General features: G+C 32.0%; 1 protein-coding gene and 1 long non-coding RNA gene across 7 annotated transcripts in view; one reads left to right on the top strand and one right to left on the bottom strand.

The window, feature by feature from the left end:
- Positions 1 to 22,455, bottom strand: part of LOC126744996 (uncharacterized) — a 431,319-nt gene that overhangs the window by 23,334 nt on the left and 385,530 nt on the right. The window lies entirely within an intron of this gene.
- Positions 1 to 22,455, top strand: part of LOC126744986 (pumilio homolog 2-like) — a 335,676-nt gene that overhangs the window by 9,080 nt on the left and 304,141 nt on the right. For 5 of the 6 annotated variants that reach the window (XM_050452611.1, XM_050452614.1, XM_050452613.1 and 2 more), the window contains exon 4: positions 1,357 to 1,555. In XM_050452611.1, coding sequence (XP_050308568.1) covers positions 1,357 to 1,555 — 199 coding nt within the window. Of the gene's footprint in view, positions 1 to 1,356; positions 1,556 to 8,859; positions 9,049 to 16,192; positions 16,352 to 22,455 lie in introns of those variants that run through there. The other variant, XM_050452615.1, reaches the window with a different exon arrangement.

Below are 22,455 nucleotides of genomic sequence, written 5' to 3'. Positions count from 1 at the left end.
AAAGCACTAGGCAGCTAGATTGATTATTCGCTAATGTGAAGTGTATTAATTATAAATACACTAAATGCCAATAGAACAATGAAAGCTCTAATAAGCAAACAAAACAATCTCATATATGTATAGTAGTCGGGTAAACACGAATATCTAATGACAACGTTAAATAATAAAAATACTATGTGATTAACTAATCAAAATTAATATTTTTTCAATAAAATTAAATATTAAAAAATTTATCATAGTATAATGCCATTGCAGTTCCCCATATGCATTTTTGTTCTACTTTACCACAATTCAAAATTAATCAATTTGAAATAATTCTGAATAGTGCTTTAAGAATCAACAAAGTTAAACAAAGAATTTGGTTTAATGTGCATTTATTATGCTTAATGTTTTGTGGAGTCTTCAGTGTATGTATATATAGATTTTGATTTTCCTCCTTTTTTTTGTTTAGATTTCTCTTTTTTACTGTTTTTATTCTATATATTTGTACATAATAATAACGCCTATTTTGATTTGACTTGAATATATATAAAATTAAACACAATATGTTGCCCAAATACATCTGTGATAAATTAAAGGATTTTGGAGATATCTGTAATTATTATAAAACATGTTGCTGTAATGATTTTATTTTATTTATTTATTTACTTACGAAAAGTTGTCCAGCAGAAAAATTCTAATAACAAGATAACATATGCTTAACAGATGAAAAGTAATTTTACAAAACCAATAAACAAAAAAAAAACCTAAATGCTTTAACAGTTAATTGTTATTTCATTAACAACTTTTAACAGTCTATAAAAATTGATTTTACTAAAAAGACAGCCAAAATTTTAAACTCACAACTTCTGAATATACTACAGGTAAGAGAGAATTAAATGGAGAGGTTTAGTGGTTATAAGATCATCATTGGAGCAATTTTGAAAGTAGCTAAAAGTGTAATACAACGCAAACTCTAAATTCAGTTTTATATAAAGAAATTCTAAATTTTAATAAGTTACCTGTGATGACTTAAACCAGTTTAAGAGGATTTTGAGGGAATTTATCGAGAGTAATTTTTAATTGTTGCTTGTCTTGTAATTTTGTACATCTTTCATTTTGTTTTAAATTTATATGTTAAGTCCGTTCGAAGTTTTGTTTTTTCTTACAACATTTTATTTTTACATAATTTTTATTTTAGATTAAGTATTATTTATTAAGTTAGATAGACTTTTTAAGGTTTTATTTATACTCAATTCCAATTACTTTACTAGTGTCTTTATAATTGTCTAGTCTTACCATCTTTTTGTATTACTTAGTCTACTTTGCTAAATAAAGATTATGATTGATTGATAAATAAGCATTTTCTTTTTCTAGTAAAGGACATATGCCTCCCTTAGCACCTGAGCAGCTAATTTACATGCCCGGTGGTCCCCAGTTGGCTCCACCCGGACATGGCAGTCTTTCTTTACACCATCACTACCTACAGCAGCAGTCTCTAGCTGTTCAGGCAGCCCAACAGCAGCAGCAGCAGCAGCAACAACAACAGTCCTTAAGACAACAGATTCCACAGCAGGTAAGTTTTAATGAACATTTTAGATTTAACATGATAAAATTTGTTGTTTACAAGCATAAATAGAAGAATTGTGATTTTCAAAAGACAAAACTAATAAGATACATTTCGGTTCAGTTCTTCATATTTATTCAGTGAAGTTGTGAGTTCAGTTGTTCTGTATTCATCATAATTTTGCAGACCTTTCCTGTTGTTGTTTTGTTTTGAAATATGAATGATTTATAATTACAAACAAACCTGTTCCAATTATTTATTCATGTCATTATCCTAGTTTACATAATGTGTTAAAATGGCTTTTAATTTACAATAAGATGTGAATATAGTGTTACCTTAGGTTTGCAGTTAAATTTAAATCAGAATATACCATAGCAATGATGTCTAATTAAATCCTGTGATTTAAGGATTATTGGAATTAGTGAAATTTATTAAGCAATCATAAAAGTTTTGGTACTATTTATTATGAAATAGTACCATAGGTATTTTTAGCATAGATGGATAAAACTGGTAAGCAAGTATTGTGGGTAAAGTTAATTTTGGGATTTCTGTACCTTTTGCCAATTCAATATCATGCAATGAAACCAATATATTTAGTTACTTAATGTTAATACAAACAAAACATAATCCAACAATAACATCCTGATATTACACTACACTATTTTATAAATATAAGATTTAAATTATTCTCTGTATTAATATCTATTTACAATATAGACACTAGCATAATGGAGATTCAGATATTATTAATTATTGATTTCTCCAAAATGCACCACAAAATTAAAATCAAGTTTTTAATCTGACTTACTATTCATTTTGATTTATTTCAATTATTTATTGTTTTTCAATCAATTATATATTCTTGGCTGTAATTTATACATAATGAATGATATCAACATCATCAGCTTGTAGCAATTGTGTAGAAGTACAAAAAATCCTTATTTTAACAAATTTGGTTCACAGTTTCTGAAAACCGAATTATAGTGAATTGTCTGTCTATGTTGTTTATCATAGAATAATATATAGAGTTTATTTTTACTATATAATTATAAACCTGTACTAATTACAAACCCTTATAAAATCATCTATATTTTGATTTTTATAGATGGTTGGACCTATTAATGTGAAAGCTCTGTTTATAGAAGAAAAGCAGTAATGTAAAAATAAAAAGTAAATAAAAGTGTTCTCAACTAAATTAAATTTAAAGATTCAAATTTATCAGAATAATAAAATAAATAGTGATGTAAAATTCTCGAGCACGTAATTTAGAAGAATGTTCCCTGAGCACGAACGAGCATGAACGAGAATAAACAAGCATAAACGAAAAAAACCTGAGAATTTATGTTTGGGATGTGTGTGAAGTATTCAAAAACTTATTTTTCATGATTTTTTCTTAAAATGCTCAAAATGCCTAGAAAAATGCTCAATATTCTCCTAATGCTTTGTAAAATACTAACACTGAATTATTGTTCTAACTTTATAAAAACCTTAACATCATACATATATACAGAATATACAAGAATTTATGTTATTATGATCAGGTTTGATATTATATTCTTAAAAACTGAGCATAGTTTGTGTGCTATGCTATGTGAATACAAATACAAAGTAGGTAAAGTAACATGAAAATAACATGAGAAACGTTTTATGATGAAATTTTTTATGAAAAAATAAACTACAATCTGCAATAAACCAAAAATACAGTTTTAACTTAACTCAGGTACTCTAATTGTGGATCAATATCAAGATCAAGAGTAGTCAAGCCCAATGCTACTATCGAAATCGTAAACACTGTAGGCCCCGCTCTCTTTGTCATCGGACTCGTCAGTCTCTGAATTCTCAGATTCTAATGTTAATAATAAATCATGGACCTGATCACCCAGAGGAGGAGCTGTCTGTGTAGACGTGGAGCGATCCAAGGATTGAGGTTGGTTTACCTCCATTGACGTTGATTCACCTTGTCTTTGGGACTCTTTGGCCATCAGATTAAGGTTACAGGCAATATGGGTTAGTATTCCCACTCTCTTCACCGTCACACGATTTTGACGTTTAGTATGGACTAACGAATACCTACTAAATGTTCGCCGTAAAATAAAGCGCGCCGAATACGGAATCGTGCTAAAAATTCTCTGGCGAACGTTCGCGCACGAGACAACGATCTATCTTGCGCGCACGAACGATTTATCGGGCGCGAATATTCGCCATAGCACGAACCGCGGCTCCACACTTGCGTTATTCGCCCACGAATAATCGGTATTCGGAAAAAATACTGCATGTGTGGATAAAATATTCGTGTTCGTTGGTGAATATTTAGCATATTCGCCCGAACACGAATGTTTTCCGTCTTGAGTCGGTAAATCAAATAGACATCAAAGGGTCCGAATATTCGTACGCTTATGTTCGTATTATCGTCTACACTTGCGCCTTCGATGTAAATAAGTTTCTAAGGTTATGTAGAAGAGAATTGCCGCAAATATTGTTGATGTGCTAATTTGAGTACCTATATAATAGTTTTTGGTGCGGAATAAGCAATATGGAGTGGACAAACCAGGCAGTTATGACGTTTTTGGAAGGGTATCAAACAGAACCGTGTCTTTGGGATCCCCAGCATCCTGACCACAGAAACAGAAATAAAGTAGCTGATGCCTGGCAAAAACTGCAGGAAAACTTAAATTTTACCTGCACATTAAACGATTTAAAAAAACAGAAGGACTCGTTAATGGCATCATTTAGGATGTTACTTAATAAGAAAAAGAAATCCCTTAAATCTGGCATGGGTAGTGACGAGATTTTTAAGCCCAGTTGGTTCGCTTTTGATACCATGGAGAAGTTCCTTGCCCCAGTTTACCATTGCGTACCAACGACTGATACAGAGGTAAATAAATTAACAATATACCTATAGGGGGTAAATACATAATTATGTCATTTAGCTATTCGGTATATTTAAATGGTAGGTAGGGTACTTGATTAGGTATTCAAAACAAGTTTTTAATATGAAAAGCGTGTAAATTTTAATTTTTATATTTATTATTACTCAAAATCAGAAGTTTAACGTGGATTATATTTAATTAATAAATATTAATTAAGGTACAGTGTGATTCATTATAAATGTTTACCCCCCCCCAGGGTGTACCAGAAAAGTGTGATATATTAAAAAACTTAAGGGGGGTAAACATTTATAATGAATCACCCTGTACATAGGTATATTAGATGACAGCTAGGTACATTCTTTAAATAAGTAGTAATTAATTAACCTGAACTAATTATATTTTTCTTGCCACTCTACCCTTCCGGAAGTCATAAAATAATTCGCATATTCATCTCTCACGTTTTGAGCACTTTGCGGTGATTTACGTGGAATTTTTTGTAGTGGTAGCAGTGAGGAAATATTTTCTGAATCGTTTCTCCATGAGCCGGGTCGGTAGTCCTTATCTTCCGTAAATGAATCAAAAGAGCCTTGTGGCGTGTACATAGGCCGTGAAGTTCTACTTTTACGTAAATAATTATGCAGATAGACACATGTCAAAGTTATTAAAGTTGCCCTACTTGGTTGCAATAACATCGGTTTTCTAAGAACTCTAAATACAGAGGCCATTATGCCAAATACATTTTCAACTATAATGCGCGCACGGGAGAGGCGATAATTGAAAATCCCTTGAAAAGACCCTTTCTTATGAATGCCAGGATAAGGTTTTAAAATTTTTGTGGTTAGTTCAAAAGCATCGTCAGCAAGAAAGACATAGGGTCAATCAATCAATCAATGCTTTATTGTCAAGAAATTGTTACAATTTGTAGACAAAGCTGTAAAACAAAAAAGACACAAAAATGCAAACAAAACACAATTAAAAAAAAGAAAAACAAAACAAAATTTAAAAACAATATAAATAAATAAATAGAATAGATTATCTACAATATATACAGATTAATACAATTTAGAAATTGTAAGTAGTCAAAAATATTATTATAAAATATACAATTTAATGTATACAATGTCAATAAAAAAGATCATTAAAAAATCTCTCTACGTTAAAAAAAAATGTAATAAAGTAAAAAATTATAAAAAATCCTAAAATAGCTACAAAAAGCAGTATACCTAAACATGTACAGATAGTAAAAATACATAATCTGCTAGTGCGAAATTTCAAATCAATGATTACAAAAAAAAATCGTTAACTGTGTAAAAAGCTCTCTCCAGTAAGAATGCTTTTAATGCTTTACGAACTGCAAAAAAAGATGTGATGGATTTAATTTCCAATGGCAGATGATTGTGCATTTTTTTTGCATTATATAATATGGAACTTTTGACCAACTCTGAATGTGGGGTAGGCAGGTATAGATCATGTTCCGTGTATCTAAGTAGATAACTATGGGAAGGCCTATCAGATGCTGAACCGTGTTTGCGTATTAGACAGGGGGTAGGTTTTTTTTTCTTTTTCCTTAAATTGTTATAGTAACACATAAAAAAGTAGGCAGCTGCAGCTATTGAATAATCATCCATCTTAAATAGCATGCGACGGTACAAAGCGAATATTTTCCGTATTTTAAACCAAAAATAAAATTATTCGGTCAAAAGTAACATGTGTGGATGGACAGAAAAGTGAACATTCATACATAATTATTCGTTTCCAAATATTCGTCTAATTAGCGAATATTTGTATACGCAAGTGTGGAGCCGGGGGAAGGGAACGTTCCTTCATTTACATCACTAAAAATAAATATTTTGAAGTGCATGCATCTATCCCAAGTTAATTGAAACTTTGTCTCATTTTATGTGAGGATTGTTTTTTTTTTACAAATTTTCACGAAATTCTTAAAGAAGTATAGGAAAAATACTCAGATCTAATAACGCAACTGTCATATCGCATCTATTCTTAACTAAATGTAACTTTTTATTCTGTTTTTTTTAAACATAACCTCCCAAAAACTTTAATTGTTTTATTTATTTCTCTACAATTGGCACTCCTGAAATTTGTCAGAGTGACCAACATCGAAAGGACCCAATCACGGAAAATGGCGGCCACCTACTAGTGGTCATTTACTTTTCATTGAATTGGCAGTCCAGGTATATTTATTAAGTTCGTGATATATGCTATATTAATGCACAATAAACTTGATTTTGACTTTGATATATGTGTTTGTAATTGCAGTTTTATAATTTTTAAATGTGATAATTTTAAATTTTTATCTTAGTACATTTACCATGTAACTAACCATGTACATTTAGCTGTAACTGTAAATCTACAATATTGTAAGTGCAATGAAATTTTGGGCATGTGTGTAGTATCAGGTTACGTCATATATACAGTAGTGGCCAAAATTATAGCAACAAATCTGAATTTTACTAATATTTAATAATAACTATTATATGTATGTTTTAATCGTAAAAGTACGCCACTGGTTTAGATGGCCTCTTAATATTTAAACAAAATTTCTCATTCAAATAAAAAAAAGCCTACCTGTTTTTTTGCTGACAATAAATATTTGTAATTGCAAATATTTCACCTGGTCATAATTATAGCAACATTTGAAATTTAGTGCTCTTTCAATCTATTGAAGTGCAATATTGAAACAATTTATATTGTGATTTCTTGGTAGTTATTAACTTATTTAAATAACAGTATGAGTCGTGGTAAAACCGTGTCTGTTGAAGTGAGGCAACTTATAATTAATCAGTATAAGTCAGGCATCAAACAGTCATCCATTGCAAAAAATTTTGCTCTTCACAGATCAGTTGTATCACGTATAGTGAAAAGATACAATAACACAGGGCTGGTAGTACCCAAAAAAAATTCGGGACGTCCCCGGAAAACTTCAAAAAGAAGTGACAAAATGATTGTTCGGATTTCCAGGCAAAACCCATTTTTGTCCTCTTCAAAAATTAAAGGGCTTTTGGATGGCAGTGGGTGTTCCGATCTTAGTGAACGATCCATAAGGCGGCGTCTATTTGAAAATAAGTTGTTTGGACGCAGACCAGCAAAAAAGCCTCTTCTTTCCAAGAAGAACGTGAAGGCCCGACTTGAATTTGCTCGAGAACACCAGGGCTGGACTATTGATCAGTGGCGCAGAGTTATTTTTAGCGATGAATCAAAATTCAATTTATTTAAAAGTGATGGTGCTGCATACGTTCGACGTCCTGTATGCAAAAGATTTAATCCTCGGTACACTTCTCCTACAGTTAAGCATGGTGGTGGTTCAGTTTTACTGTGGGGCTGTTTTTCGGGGTATGGTATGGGACCTCTTCACAGAATAGAAGGGATTATGGATCGATTTATGTACAAGGATATATTAAAGAATGTTATGTTACCCTATTCTGAAGAAAATATGCCGCTGTTATATCAATTTCAACATGACAATGATCCAAAACATTCTTCAAGGCTAATAAAAGAGTTTCTCCATGATGAAAAAATTAATGTTATGAAGTGGCCCTCCCAATCTCCGGATTTAAATCCAATAGAAAATCTTTGGGAAATTGTGGATAACAGGTGTAGAACCAGGAATTTCAAAAATGCTGGAGAACTTTTCGAAGCTCTTCAGGATACTTGGTTGTCAATCGATCATGATGTTATAAACAAACTTATTTTATCCATGCCAAAAAGATGCATTGCTGTTATAAGGGCTAAAGGGTACTATACTAAATACTGAAGAATATTATTGTATTGAAATCTTATTTTGACTTTGGAGAATAAATAAATTGATTTTTCTAAAATGTGTTGCTATAATTTTGTCCAACTCGTTTCCTAAAAAAAATTCCCATTTTTTATTTCTTTTATAAAGTAACAAAAAAATAAACATAAATAAAAAGCTTTGTAAAAAATACATCATAATATATACCAGTTTTTTTTCTAATCTACCACATCATATAATTTAAAGGAAAAATGTACTTGTTGCTATAATTATGGCCACTACTGTAGGTGTTCTGGTTTGCCTAAATTCCGACGTATATTTTATTTCTTTGTATTATTATTATTATTGTGATTGTTCTTATACCCTTCATATGCAAATAAATAAATAAAACCAATATTTTTAAGCAGCATACTTAAAACCCCGACCGAACGAAATTGCTCTAAATACTTGACGTCTACAATTCCGAGATAGAGTAACCACATCTGCCTCTAAATTGCGGCCAAGAAAGCGACCTCCTCGTCTTGTCGACTTGCTGTGGCCAAAATCGCGGACCGCACACACCCAATCAACCGGGGCGACTTTTTATTCGATCCGACAACCTCGCATTTGCGCGCGCCTCCTCACAAAACAACACCTCCGCCTATCTTTCTTCTTTTCCATATTATAAACGCGACGACGACGACGTTTGTTTTCGTTTCGTGTTTTCCCCCCCAGTTTAGTTCACTTCAGTCCGTCGCGTTTTACGCGGCCCCACCGGTTCATGATAACGTTCACACCGTTCGGTTTTTGATTTGCCCGCGTATTTTCAAAACATACAACCGGCGGCAAGTCTGACAACTGTGTAGTACGGGGGTGCCTTTATTATTAATTAACTGAGGGTATATTATGTTTCCTTTAAAAGTGGCTTTTTTGTGGAGGATTTTTGAATCGTTTACTTTATGCTTTTGTTTTGATTTATTATGTTAATGTGACCCTCACTAGTCAGAGATTATAATAATGGCTTAACATTGACATTTTGTTATTCATCGACTTTATCAATTGTGTGTGAACATACCCAGTTGTTTTGACTGACTTAATGTTAGTTTGTCTTTTTTCTTAAAGGGCGTCGCACCTTTTCAGGACGCCTTGCGCCTGACCATGTTTTGATCTTGAGAATCCTTCTTAGAGGTTGTATGGGAATAGAAAAAGAAAATCGGTACATTTCAGTTTTGATTCATCCTGTTTTAAAATAAGGGGTTTTGTTTTATAGGTATACAGGGTGTTACAGAATAAGATGGTGATCCTTAAGTGAGTTTAAGAAGAAACATTCAAATAAAACTATGTCGTAAACTCCTGTCCTGAGTGTCCTGGTGGCCACTTGCAACAGCTTATCTAAACTATTTTCGATTTTGTTCACCTATTGTGCTTTTAATTTAAAGGTAAAATGTATGTACATATGTTTATTAAGTAAATAATTTTTTTTTTACTAATAAATTATCCATTGATAAAAATGTTTTTATTTTTTTTTTCGCAATTATCGCATGTCGGGCGTAAAAAAGTCTTGACACCAAATTTGGCCTAAAATGAATAGGGATTAAAAAAATAGTTTTTATTTTACAAAGAATCAATGATGTACATAATATTTTAAAAAAAAATATTTAGTCTACGTTCCTGTAGGAACGCCACTGATCAAACGTAACAAATACATCAAAAAATGGCTGTCAATACTCAGCGGGTGTGTGCTGAAATTTCATAAACTAATTTAGTAAATTATTAACCCATTAGATCCCACGGTACCTTTTAGTCAAAAAAATAAAAAAAATACACGTCATTGTGATAATATCTATATTCTTAACAAAACGATGTATAAAACCTATATTCTTATTCTAAAGGTAACTTAGATATAGATATGTACTCAAATGAGTATAATGGTAACTTGGCAGACAAAACAACTTTTTTATTTTACAAAAGAAAACTTATTTTAATGAGAGTGATACATTATAAAACAGGTTCGTTCCAAACAAAGTGTTACTTGACATTTTATGCAAGCCCATCTAGCTCTTTGATGACACACAGTGCACCTTAATTGCTTTTCCAGTTTGCGTGGGAAGTGACCACCTTCGTGTTGTCTAATCGTTTGAAGAACTTGAGCAGCAGGTCTCACAAACCGTGATTTGCCAAAGCAATTCAAGTAATGCAACACAATTTGTCTTTGGAATCCAAGCAAATCCATTTTCTCTACTGAGGCTAATTGATGTAATCTCCATGAATTTACAACTGACATATTCACCATATGGGTAAACAGGCACCACCACCACTTTTTACCGCGAATATTGATTCGGTAATTGCTGACTGCTTGGTCGTGTAGATCGACGCCTCCCATATGTTGGTTGTAAGTTTGAAATAAAAATGGCTGAGGAACGTCAATTTTTTCTTTTGCAGCAGTTGACCAACGTTTGACTCTTGACAAAGGTTCAAATTTGTCATAATTTGTTGCTAAAGTTACAGCGCTATTATCCTTCCACCTTACAAATAAAACATGAGAATCACTATCATACCTATATTCATAAGAACCACGTTCCTTTTTCTGAAATAGTTTGTTGTTCGTCAGTGGAAATTTTTTGGTCCCATTTTCCCTAACAGTACCTGTGGCCCTCAAAAGGTCAAAACTAGTAAAGTAGTTGTCAAAGAACACAGTATGGTCCGAAGGGACTGCAATGTTTTCTAAGAGGTCTAATACCACCGTTGATCCTAAGGGTAATTTTGAAGCTAAAGCAGGATTTGACGATTTGGCACCGCAATACGTATCAAAGGAATAACAATATCCTGTGGAGCTGGTCAACATCCAGTCCTTATAACCAAAACGGGTAGGCTTGCCTTTTATAAATTGTTTCGAGGGATGGTGCCCAAAATATTTCACCATAGCTTCATCTATTGAGAGCTCCTCGTGAAAGATGTCCCATTGCAAAAAATTTTGATTTAGAAGATCTACCAAAGGGTGCAATTTTGCTATTTTGTCATTCCCGTCCAAATTATTATTATTGGCCAAATGAATATATCTCTTTATATCTTGAAAACGATTTCTAGACATGGAATTTGCTATAAAGGGCACGCCAACGTCTTCATCAAGGCTCCAATAGAGACGCTCACGGGAAAGCTTGTGATATCCAGTAAATAACAAAATTGCAAGGAACAATTTTATGTCGGCTCTATAGAAACGAAAAAGGCATGATTATTTTTTTGAGAGGAATATAAGTTTGTTTCATGTACAATATGGTCTACAATCTTGTCATTAAATATTTTTTCAAAGATTTGAATTGGAGTACAATCCTGTAAGTCGCTTTTGACTATTTCTAACCGATCAGCGGCCCCAGGCGTTGATGGTAAAGATATATCAATAATATTTTCAGTCCATCTGGGTTCACTGGATTTTTCTTTTTTTCGCAACAATTGACCAGCATCTTCTAGTTTGATAGCTGCAGAGCCTTTTAGTAGATTTTTCATTTTTTCATCACTAGTATCTTCATTCTTAGCCACATAGTGTACCTCAATTTGACCTGGGATATCCCTAGGAAACTGGCTTACTTCATTCTGTTCAATCAAATCATCATCTATATCCTCTTCGTCAGTCTGACTGTCAGGATCAGGTGGTATTATAATGATATCAGCTGGAACGTTCTTATTTGTGGAACAGATATCTTCTAGGGCAGCTCCAAGCCTTTGATACCTTTTACCATAAAAATTTGAGGTGGGAATTGGCACATAGGTCATCAAAATCCATTTTTTGTTTTCAGTTCTAGCAATAAAAAAATATTGTTAGGCGACAGAGCCAAATACATATTTTCTATGTTTTTTTGTAAACAATTTATTAGACCATATTTTATCACATATAATTTTTTTTAGTTTATAAAAATTAGGACCCAAAACATTTTTCCTAAAATAGACACTGAGTGCCCACTGTACTCAAATAAGTACAGTAAGGTTCGGGAGGCCATTTTGTGATATTACTGGCTTACAAAAACAAATAAGTTTTATGATCCCCTAAGACCATTATAATCAACAATGAAACCTAGTGATTTATCAAATGGTAACAAAAAACAATAACTTACGTTGGGCAGTCACAGGACACTGACTATCGAAATCAACAACAACAAAATTCTGCATCGCGATAACCACATTTTTAAACGTCTACATGAAATTATACTTGTTTACAGATCCCTATATTTCACGGAAATTTCAAAATTCAAAAATAGATGTCAGCACTAGGTCTTTTTGTTCACTGTACTCATATGAGTACAATGGGAACGAAAGGGTTAAAGGTATGATGAAATAAGCGATTTTTTAGATTAAGATTTAAGTCAAGGACAGCTTTATTTAAACTTTTCTTCTTAAATTCACTTAAGGATTAACATCCTTAAGAATCAGCATCTTATTCTGTGACATCCTGTATCACAAGAGACTGTATATTAATTGCATACATTTCGCAATATAGTCGTATCACGAACTTAATAAATATACCTGGACTGCCAATTCAATGAAAGGTAAATGACCACTACTAAGGGACTGCCATTTTTCATGATTTTTCTTTCGATGTTGGCCACTCTGACAAATTTCAGTTGTGCCTACTGAAGGAAAATAAAGCAACTAAAGTTCTTGAGAGTTATGTTTACAAAACTACAAAATAAAAAGTTGCATTTAGTTAAGAATTTAAGATAGTTGCTTTAAATTTGTGATTGTTCTTAAAGTTGTTCTTAAAGTTGTTGTAAGATTGTTCTTTAAGAATTTCGTTAAAATTTATGAAAGAAAGTAATCCTCACCTAAAATTTGACAAAGTTTCAATTAACTTAGGATAGATGCATGCACATATAGTAAAATATAGAACCATCTATAAAAATCAAAATATAGATGATTTTATAAGGGTTTGTAATCAGTAAAGGTTTATACAGTAGTGGCAGAAAGTAGAGCAACTTCTTTATTTTAAACACATCTATTTTATTTAGTAAGAAAATACAATCATATTGGAAATATAATACCAATAAGATCTAAGCATTATAAATCTATCAACAATTTAACTTAATATTCTTTGTTTATATTTTTTATGTACAAAAATTAATTCTGGGGCGGAAAAAAGTAGAGCAAGTTTTTAAGAATTGATGTTTTTCTTTTAGTAAAAACTGAAATACAATTACAATTTTAGTATTTTGTAAAATATCCATCATTTTTGATAACTTCCTCACAACGGTGGCGCATAGATTGCAGTAACCTAGAAATTATTACTGGGTCCATATTAATCCAAGCTTCGTGTAATGCATTGAACAATTCGTCCTTATTTTTGTAAGTTTTCCCCCTTATTTTGCTATCCAAAATTTCCCATAGGTTCTCGATGGGGTTTAAATCTGGTGATTGACTTGGCCAGTCCATTACTTGAATATATTGCTGTCTAAACCAAGCCTTTACATATTTAGAAGAATGCTTTGGATCATTGTCCTGCTGAAAAATGTGCCTAAGGGGCATTTTCTCGTCTGCATATGGAACCATTTCATTTTCCAGAATATCTTTGTACATAAATCTATCCATTATCCCATCAATTTTATGAAGTGGCCCCATTCCGAAACCGGAAAAGCAGCCCCACACCATAACTGATCCACCACCATGTTTTACTGTTGGACAAGTGTATCTGGGATTTAACCTTTGGTTTGCAGGACGTCGAACATATGCTATTCCATCACTTTGAAACAAATTAAACTTTGATTCGTCGCTGAATATTATCTTTTTCCAGTCATTAATTGTCCAGTGCAAATGAGATCGAGCAAAAAGAAGACGGGATCGTCTGTTTTTTGCAGATAATAAGGGCTTTTTTGCTGGACGTCTTGCAAATAATTTGGCCTCGCATAATCTACTTCTTATTGTCCTTGAAGATACCTGAACGCCTAATTCTTCTGATAAACGCTGCTTTATTTTACTTGAACCCAAAAATTGATCACTCTGAGATATTTTCAAAATTTGTTTATCTTGATATTTATCGGTTTTTCTTGGTCTTCCTGTTTTTTTTCTAGGTAAAACATGTCCATGCTTCACATAACGTGAAATTATTCGCGATACTATAGATTTATTCAAACTAAACCTTCTTGCAATATTGATTCGTTTTTCACCATTTTTGTGACAGTCTATAATTCGTAATTCGTGTTTTTAAATCAACGGATAAAGGCCGTTATTATTTTATTTTTTTAAAAGTTGCTCTATTTTCTGCCACTACTGTATAGTAAAAATAAACAACTCTATATTTTATTATATCATAAACAAGAGAGACAGATAATTCACGATAATTCGATTTTGAGAAACAGTGAACCAAACACCTTTAAATAAGGATGGTGATAGATTTTCCACGTATTAAATAAGGAGAAGGCTACATACATCGCCTGTTGGAGACGATTTACCCAAGCGTCGTGTACAAATTGCCAAAAACTAGGCAATCTGCTATACTCACAATTGAGAATCTTATTTAGAATCAGTTATATCATATAATCGCGTCGAGTCTTAATTTTAGAATCCCAATAATGGTTTGAAAACAATGTCGTGACTTGTATTAACTGACGGTTGGTTCCAAACTGACATATCTGACATTGACATAATTAAATTAATCTAATAACTGAAACTAAAGCTATGGCTACACTGCTAGCCACGAGCAATAACACTTGGACAACTCCAAATGCGACTAATAGAAACGCAGAACTTTATTTGCATAACATGCTCCTTGTGGTGTGATTTATTATTTTTACCCTATTTCAAGGGGTGAGTGCTAAAATGCCGTCATTTGACGTCTGTTTAATGTTTACATTGGAAGACATTAAGAAATTTCAGGACTTATTTTAATCCTTAAAAACAAAGAGTGAACAAGACAATTTTATCCTGGAATTCATGTCTGTCAAGAGCAAAATAAGGGGATTTTTCTGAAAAAGTGGATTGCGATAAAATTATACAACAGTGATCTAGGAGAATCAAAGTCAATTTAAATATAGACAAATTTGGATCAAATAACTGGTTGACTTGGGAAGTATTGGGAGAATGCATGAAAAGAGTGGTCAATGAGTTTTGTGAAGGATAAATTGATATATCAGGTTTCTTAACTTCAATTCAACTTACTACTTATGGTATGATTTGAATACCTTGCTAGAAAATGGTTCATGAATAAAATTGTGATACTATATTGCAGTGATACTAAATCCTTAAAAAGTGACAATATATAGGACCAAAAATGTGTAAATAATTAAAAATTTTACTGCATCTTTAAATTCAGTAATACATTCAAAAAAATATTGCATTGCTAGCCGAACTTGTCTATAGGCGACTATAAAAATGTTATTTTCAATTTTGTTTCGGTTGCTAATTTTTACGATGTTTAAACTTACTGGTACCGGTGAAAATTTAGTGTACAATTTTCCGTCATAAAACCACCTATAAATTAAAGAAAAATGCATTTGGAATATAAAAGTTTCATTACAACGTAAAGGTTTTAATTGATTGGGCAATTTCGGAACTTTAATGGTATGTTTGACAGCTGGTTGAATAAATAATGAAAAATTGGTAAAATAACGTCTCGATCTCAGAATTTATGTCATTCAGATTTATCAGTATCGAATGGTGAGAGATTTTTTCAAGTGTAATAATAATTCTTGTGTTAGAACTGATGACGGCCACTTAGGCGACCTGATTATAGTAATAATTACCTCTTGTTCTGTTAAAGGCCTTCCTAATTAAATTAAATGGTGATAATTGACGTAATTCAATGAAGATAGTGAGTAAACGTTTTATGTGGGTCGTAATATTAAAAACAAAAGCACAATAAAATATCGTCCATTAGGGTGTATGTTTACTTCAAAACTTCATGTTTAATAAGGCAGAAGATTCAGTTAATCGGGCATTTATTTCTTACTAGATAATCCCAATTAATAAATCTGTTTTTAAGTGTCTCTTATTTCATGAATAATTTCATGTAAAACATATACCCCAATATCCTCTTTTTTTGTTTTTGTTCTACGATAGGTGGTATAGATTAAAAAGTGAGAGAAAAAGAACTGTTTATTTACTAGTGCATTTGGATTAAAACCGATGTGTGGCGTCTACTTACTGATATCTGGAATTCAGTGTTAAGTCCAGCCAGTTGTCCAGAACATTATGGGTCCTGACATGGTGAATGACTATGTAAGTTTAAAAAATAATCAATCAGATCAAAATAGTAGTGTAAGCAATAAAATTAATAACATACTTGGCAAAGGATCAGCTGGTCAAGGTCATTTTCACTATGAGTGCTAGTTGGTATTCTCATTATAAGCCTACCGACATTATAATGTTGAAATCCCTTGGATATCAATTGACACTTGTGTTTAGACCTTATACAACTTGTGAGAGTAAACATATTTAACTCAATTGAAAGAACTCGTCCATCATCTCAAAGAGACCTACGTAAGTAGAGACAAAATTAAAATTCCAAGTCTCGATCTTAAATAAAACATTTTTAATATATGTCATGAAGGTTACATGTTTCGCTAATAAAGCATCATCAGACCTACTATAAACACGTAATTACAATAAATCAGTATTAATATTAATATATATAGATATATTAATATATTATATTATATTATTATATTATATATATTATGATATATATATTAATATATTATATTAGTAAATAAAAAAATTAAATTTTAGACACCTAGACCTGATCTGTTCGCAGAATATTTAACAAAAAGTGTAATTCTACATATATACAGAAAACTGGATAATTATCTGAGAGTATTTAATTTTATTTCCTTGGACAGTTAGGATGCATCTTATTAATGCTCTAATGTCAACAGTTTACTCTGCTGAAAGAGTAGGTTCGAGGAAAATCTTTTATTCTTAAACATCATGATCTTTTTAATCTATTTTTGAGGTATAAAGAGGTTAGAATTTTTTGTGTTACTTGCACTGCCCCATATTATTCAACCATTTTTAACATTTTAAGGGTCAAAACATTTCTAAGCTCATAAAATTTATAAATGAGTTTTCTAATCTTTTTTGTGACATAATTTACATGTGTTTTCCAGTTAAGATTTTCATCAACCTAAATATTTTAAAGACATTACCCTCTCAATTTTGCCAGAACAGGTACACTGCATTACATCTAAACAGCTAGGGCTGTGAATCCTATGGGCACCATTTAGGAAATATAATTTAATTTCCCTAAAAAATATCTATCCAGTATGATGCAGATCCTATGCAGTAAATGGTGCATCCCCCTTTTGCCAAAGTTTACACTAGTTGTTGCCCACAACAAAACCTCAATTAGTCACCGAAATGAAAGCATTGGCAAATCGAACCGAATTTCTAACATAGCATGATCAGATTGTTTGCCAAATTTAGTTTTGAATTAATTCACTTTTGTATTTCCTCCTTAAGTAGTAACATTGTATTGATGAATGTGTTGTTTCAATTTTTTTTTAATTCAAAGTTCATTGGTCATAAATATTTTCAGGCTAATAATAAAAATGAATCTGGTCCAAATAAACCTCGAAAAACCGTCGTGAATCGTGAATAGCCGGCCATATGTCGAAAACACCGCGTGTGTCTATTTATATGTGTGTGACAATGCAGTTTGGGTTGTCTTAGTGCAGTAGCATCTGGTTTTTTGACGGAAACCAACTGTGTGTTGTTATAGGGGCATTTCTCTTAAATTAAACCTAGTCTCTAATGGTAATTTGGGCGGTAGTAAGTGAAAATAATATAATGGAGTGTGAAGCTTTTTTAACACTACTGCAGAAAACACCGAAAAACTTCAACTAATTTAGACTACAAAACGGGAAAGAAAAGAAACACATTGAAGTTCTCCCTCTGAGCGTTTTATTTTAGTAAAGAGTAAATCGCTATTTAACTGCTTTCAGTCTTAAAAGTTAAACTGTGCCTTAGTAAATTAATTTTCAAGAAATTTAATTGGAAAAGTTCGTAATTAATTAAGCTTGTACAAAAACGGAGTTGCTGCAGCGGCATATACTTCACGGCTTAAAAGCTTTCCGGTTAATATTTTCAGTATTTCAGTCAACACTGAAATTGCTGCCTGATTTAAACGATTTTCTTTAATGGGATTTTTCATCGTTTAAAGTGGATGTCCTTGACATTTTCAAAGTGAAAAAAAACTCACATAAAATGAACGAACTCCTCCAGACAGAGGCTTTACATGATACGTCTGATGGATCTCTCGAATTCTAAACGTCTATTTTGTAAACGTGGCACGTAGTTACAGGCTTAAATAATCCCTATGCAGAAGTATATTTTTCATGGAAATAAATGTGGTTTACTCCATAACAACATAATAAGGATTTCTAATCAATTGTATTATACCTAGAAGTATTAGTATGGTTAAAAATCAGGGGGTGATTTGACCCTCAACATGAGGATCTCGGAATCTATAAGAGATACGAAGATAGTTAAATTAGGGCAAAGCAGAATTTTTGAGGTTAACAACATGACCTTTAAGAAAGTTAAAAATACGAAATTTTGATAAATCGGTTTAATTTTTAAAAAGACGTTTCGTCTTTTTTCCAACCATGATCAACTTTGATTTTTCTTATAGGCGCTATGTTTGGTTTTTGCATTTTTAAAATCTTTGCAAAATTTCCTTTTGAATGACGTATTACAAGTATTATTTTTATTTTTAAAAACCTGAATTTTTGAGAAAAACTAAATTTGCAACTGACAAGACAATATTCAAACTGTCAATAAATAGTATACGTTCGACAGAAATACTATTATTTTATACCGTAGTAGTGCATTTACTTCAGGGTGACACCCTTATTATTTTCGAAACACCTGTTAATATTTAAAAAGATTGGATTTAACTAGCGTTGGTAAATAAATAAATAAACAATAAATTTAACAACAAAAAACATCATCTGGAAAGGACCCAAAATTCCATTTTTATAAATAACTGGTCAAACATTTAGGCTAGATTTTGCCCATATTATATTTATCGCTTTAGCCAGCTTTATTAATTTTTCAGAATCATTTTTCATAATTTACAGGCATTTAACGTAATTTCCTATTTTTTTTTAAATATATTGTTTTGTCTTCTGGGAACTTTAAATGTTTTTAATTTTTTCAAGACATTTAAAATATTTTTTTGTTTTCCAAGCCTGTGACGTCATTTTCCATTTTATTTTACAAAATTCCGTTTAATGCCTGGAATTTTTTACGCAAAAATCCTGGAAAATATTTAAAAAAATTATCGAAATCCTGGAAAACGGTCTTAAGTAAAATAGAAAATTAATCCAGTTTTCTGGAAAACCTACAGAGATACGTTAGATGCCTGGAAGTCATAAAAAATCTTTTGCAAGTGTCTGGAAAGTTGAAAAACTAATTCTACAAGCCTGGAATAAAACAAAACTTTATTCGAAATAACTGAAATAATTAAAAAGTTACCCCATTAACCTGAAAAAGACAAAAACATGCCAATTTACCAAATTTAAAAAAAAATCTTAAAAACGCAATAGCTCATTTTATTTTTCAAAATGGCGTCCCGTCGCCATTTTGAAGTATTGTAAAATGAACTAGGGACCAAAAAGTAGTAAAATAAACGCATTTAAAAAATAAGGGGGGGGTGGAGAGCAATTAAGAGCCGCACTGTATACAATTGCATGGAAAACTTTAGCAATTTAACAACTCTATCCTATATCATCTTAAACCTGCTTAAGCTCTGTTTTTTCCCTTGACCCGTATTTTTCCCCTTACTAGAGATAATAGATCTGTGCAGTTCATGGCGTAATGTATTAATACAATTTTATGATAATGATCACATTTAGGCCAAGAATAATCCCGATACTCTCATAGGAAGTCATTTCAAAGCACGATTTTCCCTAAATTGTTACAGTTATTGGAGCACGTTAAGCACCTCCGTGTATAATTTTAATTGATTGTCAGATAGATAGACAAGAAACGCAAACTGAGCCTCTCAGATCACCATTTAAATACTTTCAAAAATAATTCCGAAATGTTTTGTCTAGTCTAAAACAAACAAGGTCTAAGGAACTAAATATCTGACCCTTATGCAGTTATTAATAAGCGTCCCAATTTATCAAAATTTTTTTTTTCATATTCTGTATCTCCTTCCTGCTGTTTGACTTCTTCAACTTACTCAGTCATTACTATATTACGAGAATGGTCCGATAAGTATTAAGCCTACTAAAAATGAAAATTTGGGAGAAGTGACAATTTATTTCTCTACATAGTCTCCTTTTAACTTGATCCACACTTCATCCAGCGATGCTCCAACTTCTTTAACCGATCTGAAAAATACGTTTTCTGGAGGACTGGAAGGAAGGCCTCCGTGGCGGAAATAAACTCCTCATTCGTTTCGAATTTCTGCCCGGAGAGTAACTTTTTCAAGTTTGAAAACGAAGAAGTTGCACGAGGCCAAATCTGCCGAATACGGTGGATATGGCAGAAGTTCGCAGCCCAATTCAACCAATTAAGTCATGGCGATGACGGAGGTGTGAGCCGGCGCGTTGTCATGGTGGAAGAGTATTTTTTCTTCGCCGTTTAATAATTATATTTTATGTATGTAATTCGGCATTGACTCACTAATTCCGCATAGGAGAACCCTGTGATTGTTCTGCCCTTCTCCAGGTAGTCGATGTAGATCACACCTTGTGATTCCCAGAAAACGCTGGCCATCACCTTCCTCGGAGCATGTTCGACGGGTAAAGTCTACTGTTTCTACTGTTCCTTGCTCTTTGGTGTGTACCAGTGGATCCATATTTCGTCGACCATCGCGAAACGATGCAGAAACTCCTTCGGATTGCGCTTAAACAGCGTCAAAAGTGCTCTGAACTGGTCTCACGGTTGCGCTTGTTGTCCAGAGTGAGCAAACGCGGCACCAATCACCTCTACAGCTGTCTCATGCCCAAAAAATGCAGGATATGACCTAAGCGGTCTTTCGACGTGCCTACTGTGAGCTATCTCGCGCACATTCAATCGGCGGTCTGCCAGTACAAGATCGTGGATTTTCGACACATTTTCCTCCGTGGAAGCTACTACCACCCTAAAAACCTAAAATGAAATAAAAACATTATATTGCAATATTATATATTGAAAATATCTACAAGGCGTGGAAAAATTACCTTAAAGTCCCAAAGAAAAAAATTCTGGAATTCAAAATTGAAAATACTTGGAAGACATGGAAAATGACCCTAAGGTAATAAAATTATATGTTATTCCAAATGCCTAGGATATTGTAAGGATGTTCAAAAAATCCAGAAAATACCAAAAATTTGTTTTTTTTTAACTTTTAAAAATTTCTGGAAACAAAGACTTATCCTAAACCAGTCAAATTAAAAGAAAAATTATTTGAAATACTTGAAAGACGTGGAAAATGACCCTAAAGTCCTGGAATTATTAAATATTTTATTTTAAATGCCTTCCAAATATAATATAATGATATATAAGAATGCTCGGAAATTCCGAAAAATGTTAAAATTTATTTCAAAAGTTTAAAAATTCTGATTTTAAAATAAATTTTACTCATATCTTGCTTTTCTTTGACCCATAATTGCTTAAATTATTAGTAAAAATAACTGTCAGTTTGTACTAGAATACTAACAAAACATACAAAAATATTTAAAACGTGATATTTATGACAGTTTATATTAGTCTTGTCAGTTTATCAGAGCAAACTGCGGCAAATTTTTTTTCTGAAAATTCGGGTTTTTACAAAAAATAAATATAACTTCTTAAAAAGGTAACATTGCACAGATTTTAAAAATCCAATATAGCGTCCATAAGAAACAACAGATTTGATGATGTTTGGCTCTATTTTAACAGAGTTGATGATGATGCAAAAAAAAGCGGTAATGCAAAAGTGCAAATTACCTTAAAATCGGATAAGAAATAAACTTAGAAAAAAATAAAATCGATTTTTTCGAATATATTCGGAACCATTCGGAATTTTTAAATTTTTTAAGCGACCTATTAAGCTCAAAAATTCTCAACTTTGCCGGAATTTAATGATCTTCGTACTTTTTATAGATTCCGAGATTTCCATGTTAAGGGTCGAATTTGAAACAACCTATATAATTACAATATATTTCTCTACCTATTACGAAATTGGTAAATTCAAGTTAATACTATATATCATAAAAATACCCACTAATAAAAACAAAATTTCACCAACAACCAATATAATTCTACAATCTGCTAACTATTTAGTGCACAATTATATTTAAAATATAGTGCATCTCAAGATTAAAAATTGACAATAAGAGGTTGTAATACTT

The sequence above is a fragment of the Anthonomus grandis genome, chromosome 15 (assembly GCF_022605725.1).
Source record: "Anthonomus grandis grandis chromosome 15, icAntGran1.3, whole genome shotgun sequence".
Classification (NCBI taxonomy): Eukaryota; Metazoa; Arthropoda; class Insecta; order Coleoptera; family Curculionidae; genus Anthonomus; species Anthonomus grandis.
This window is presented reverse-complemented; position numbering and strand designations above follow the sequence as displayed.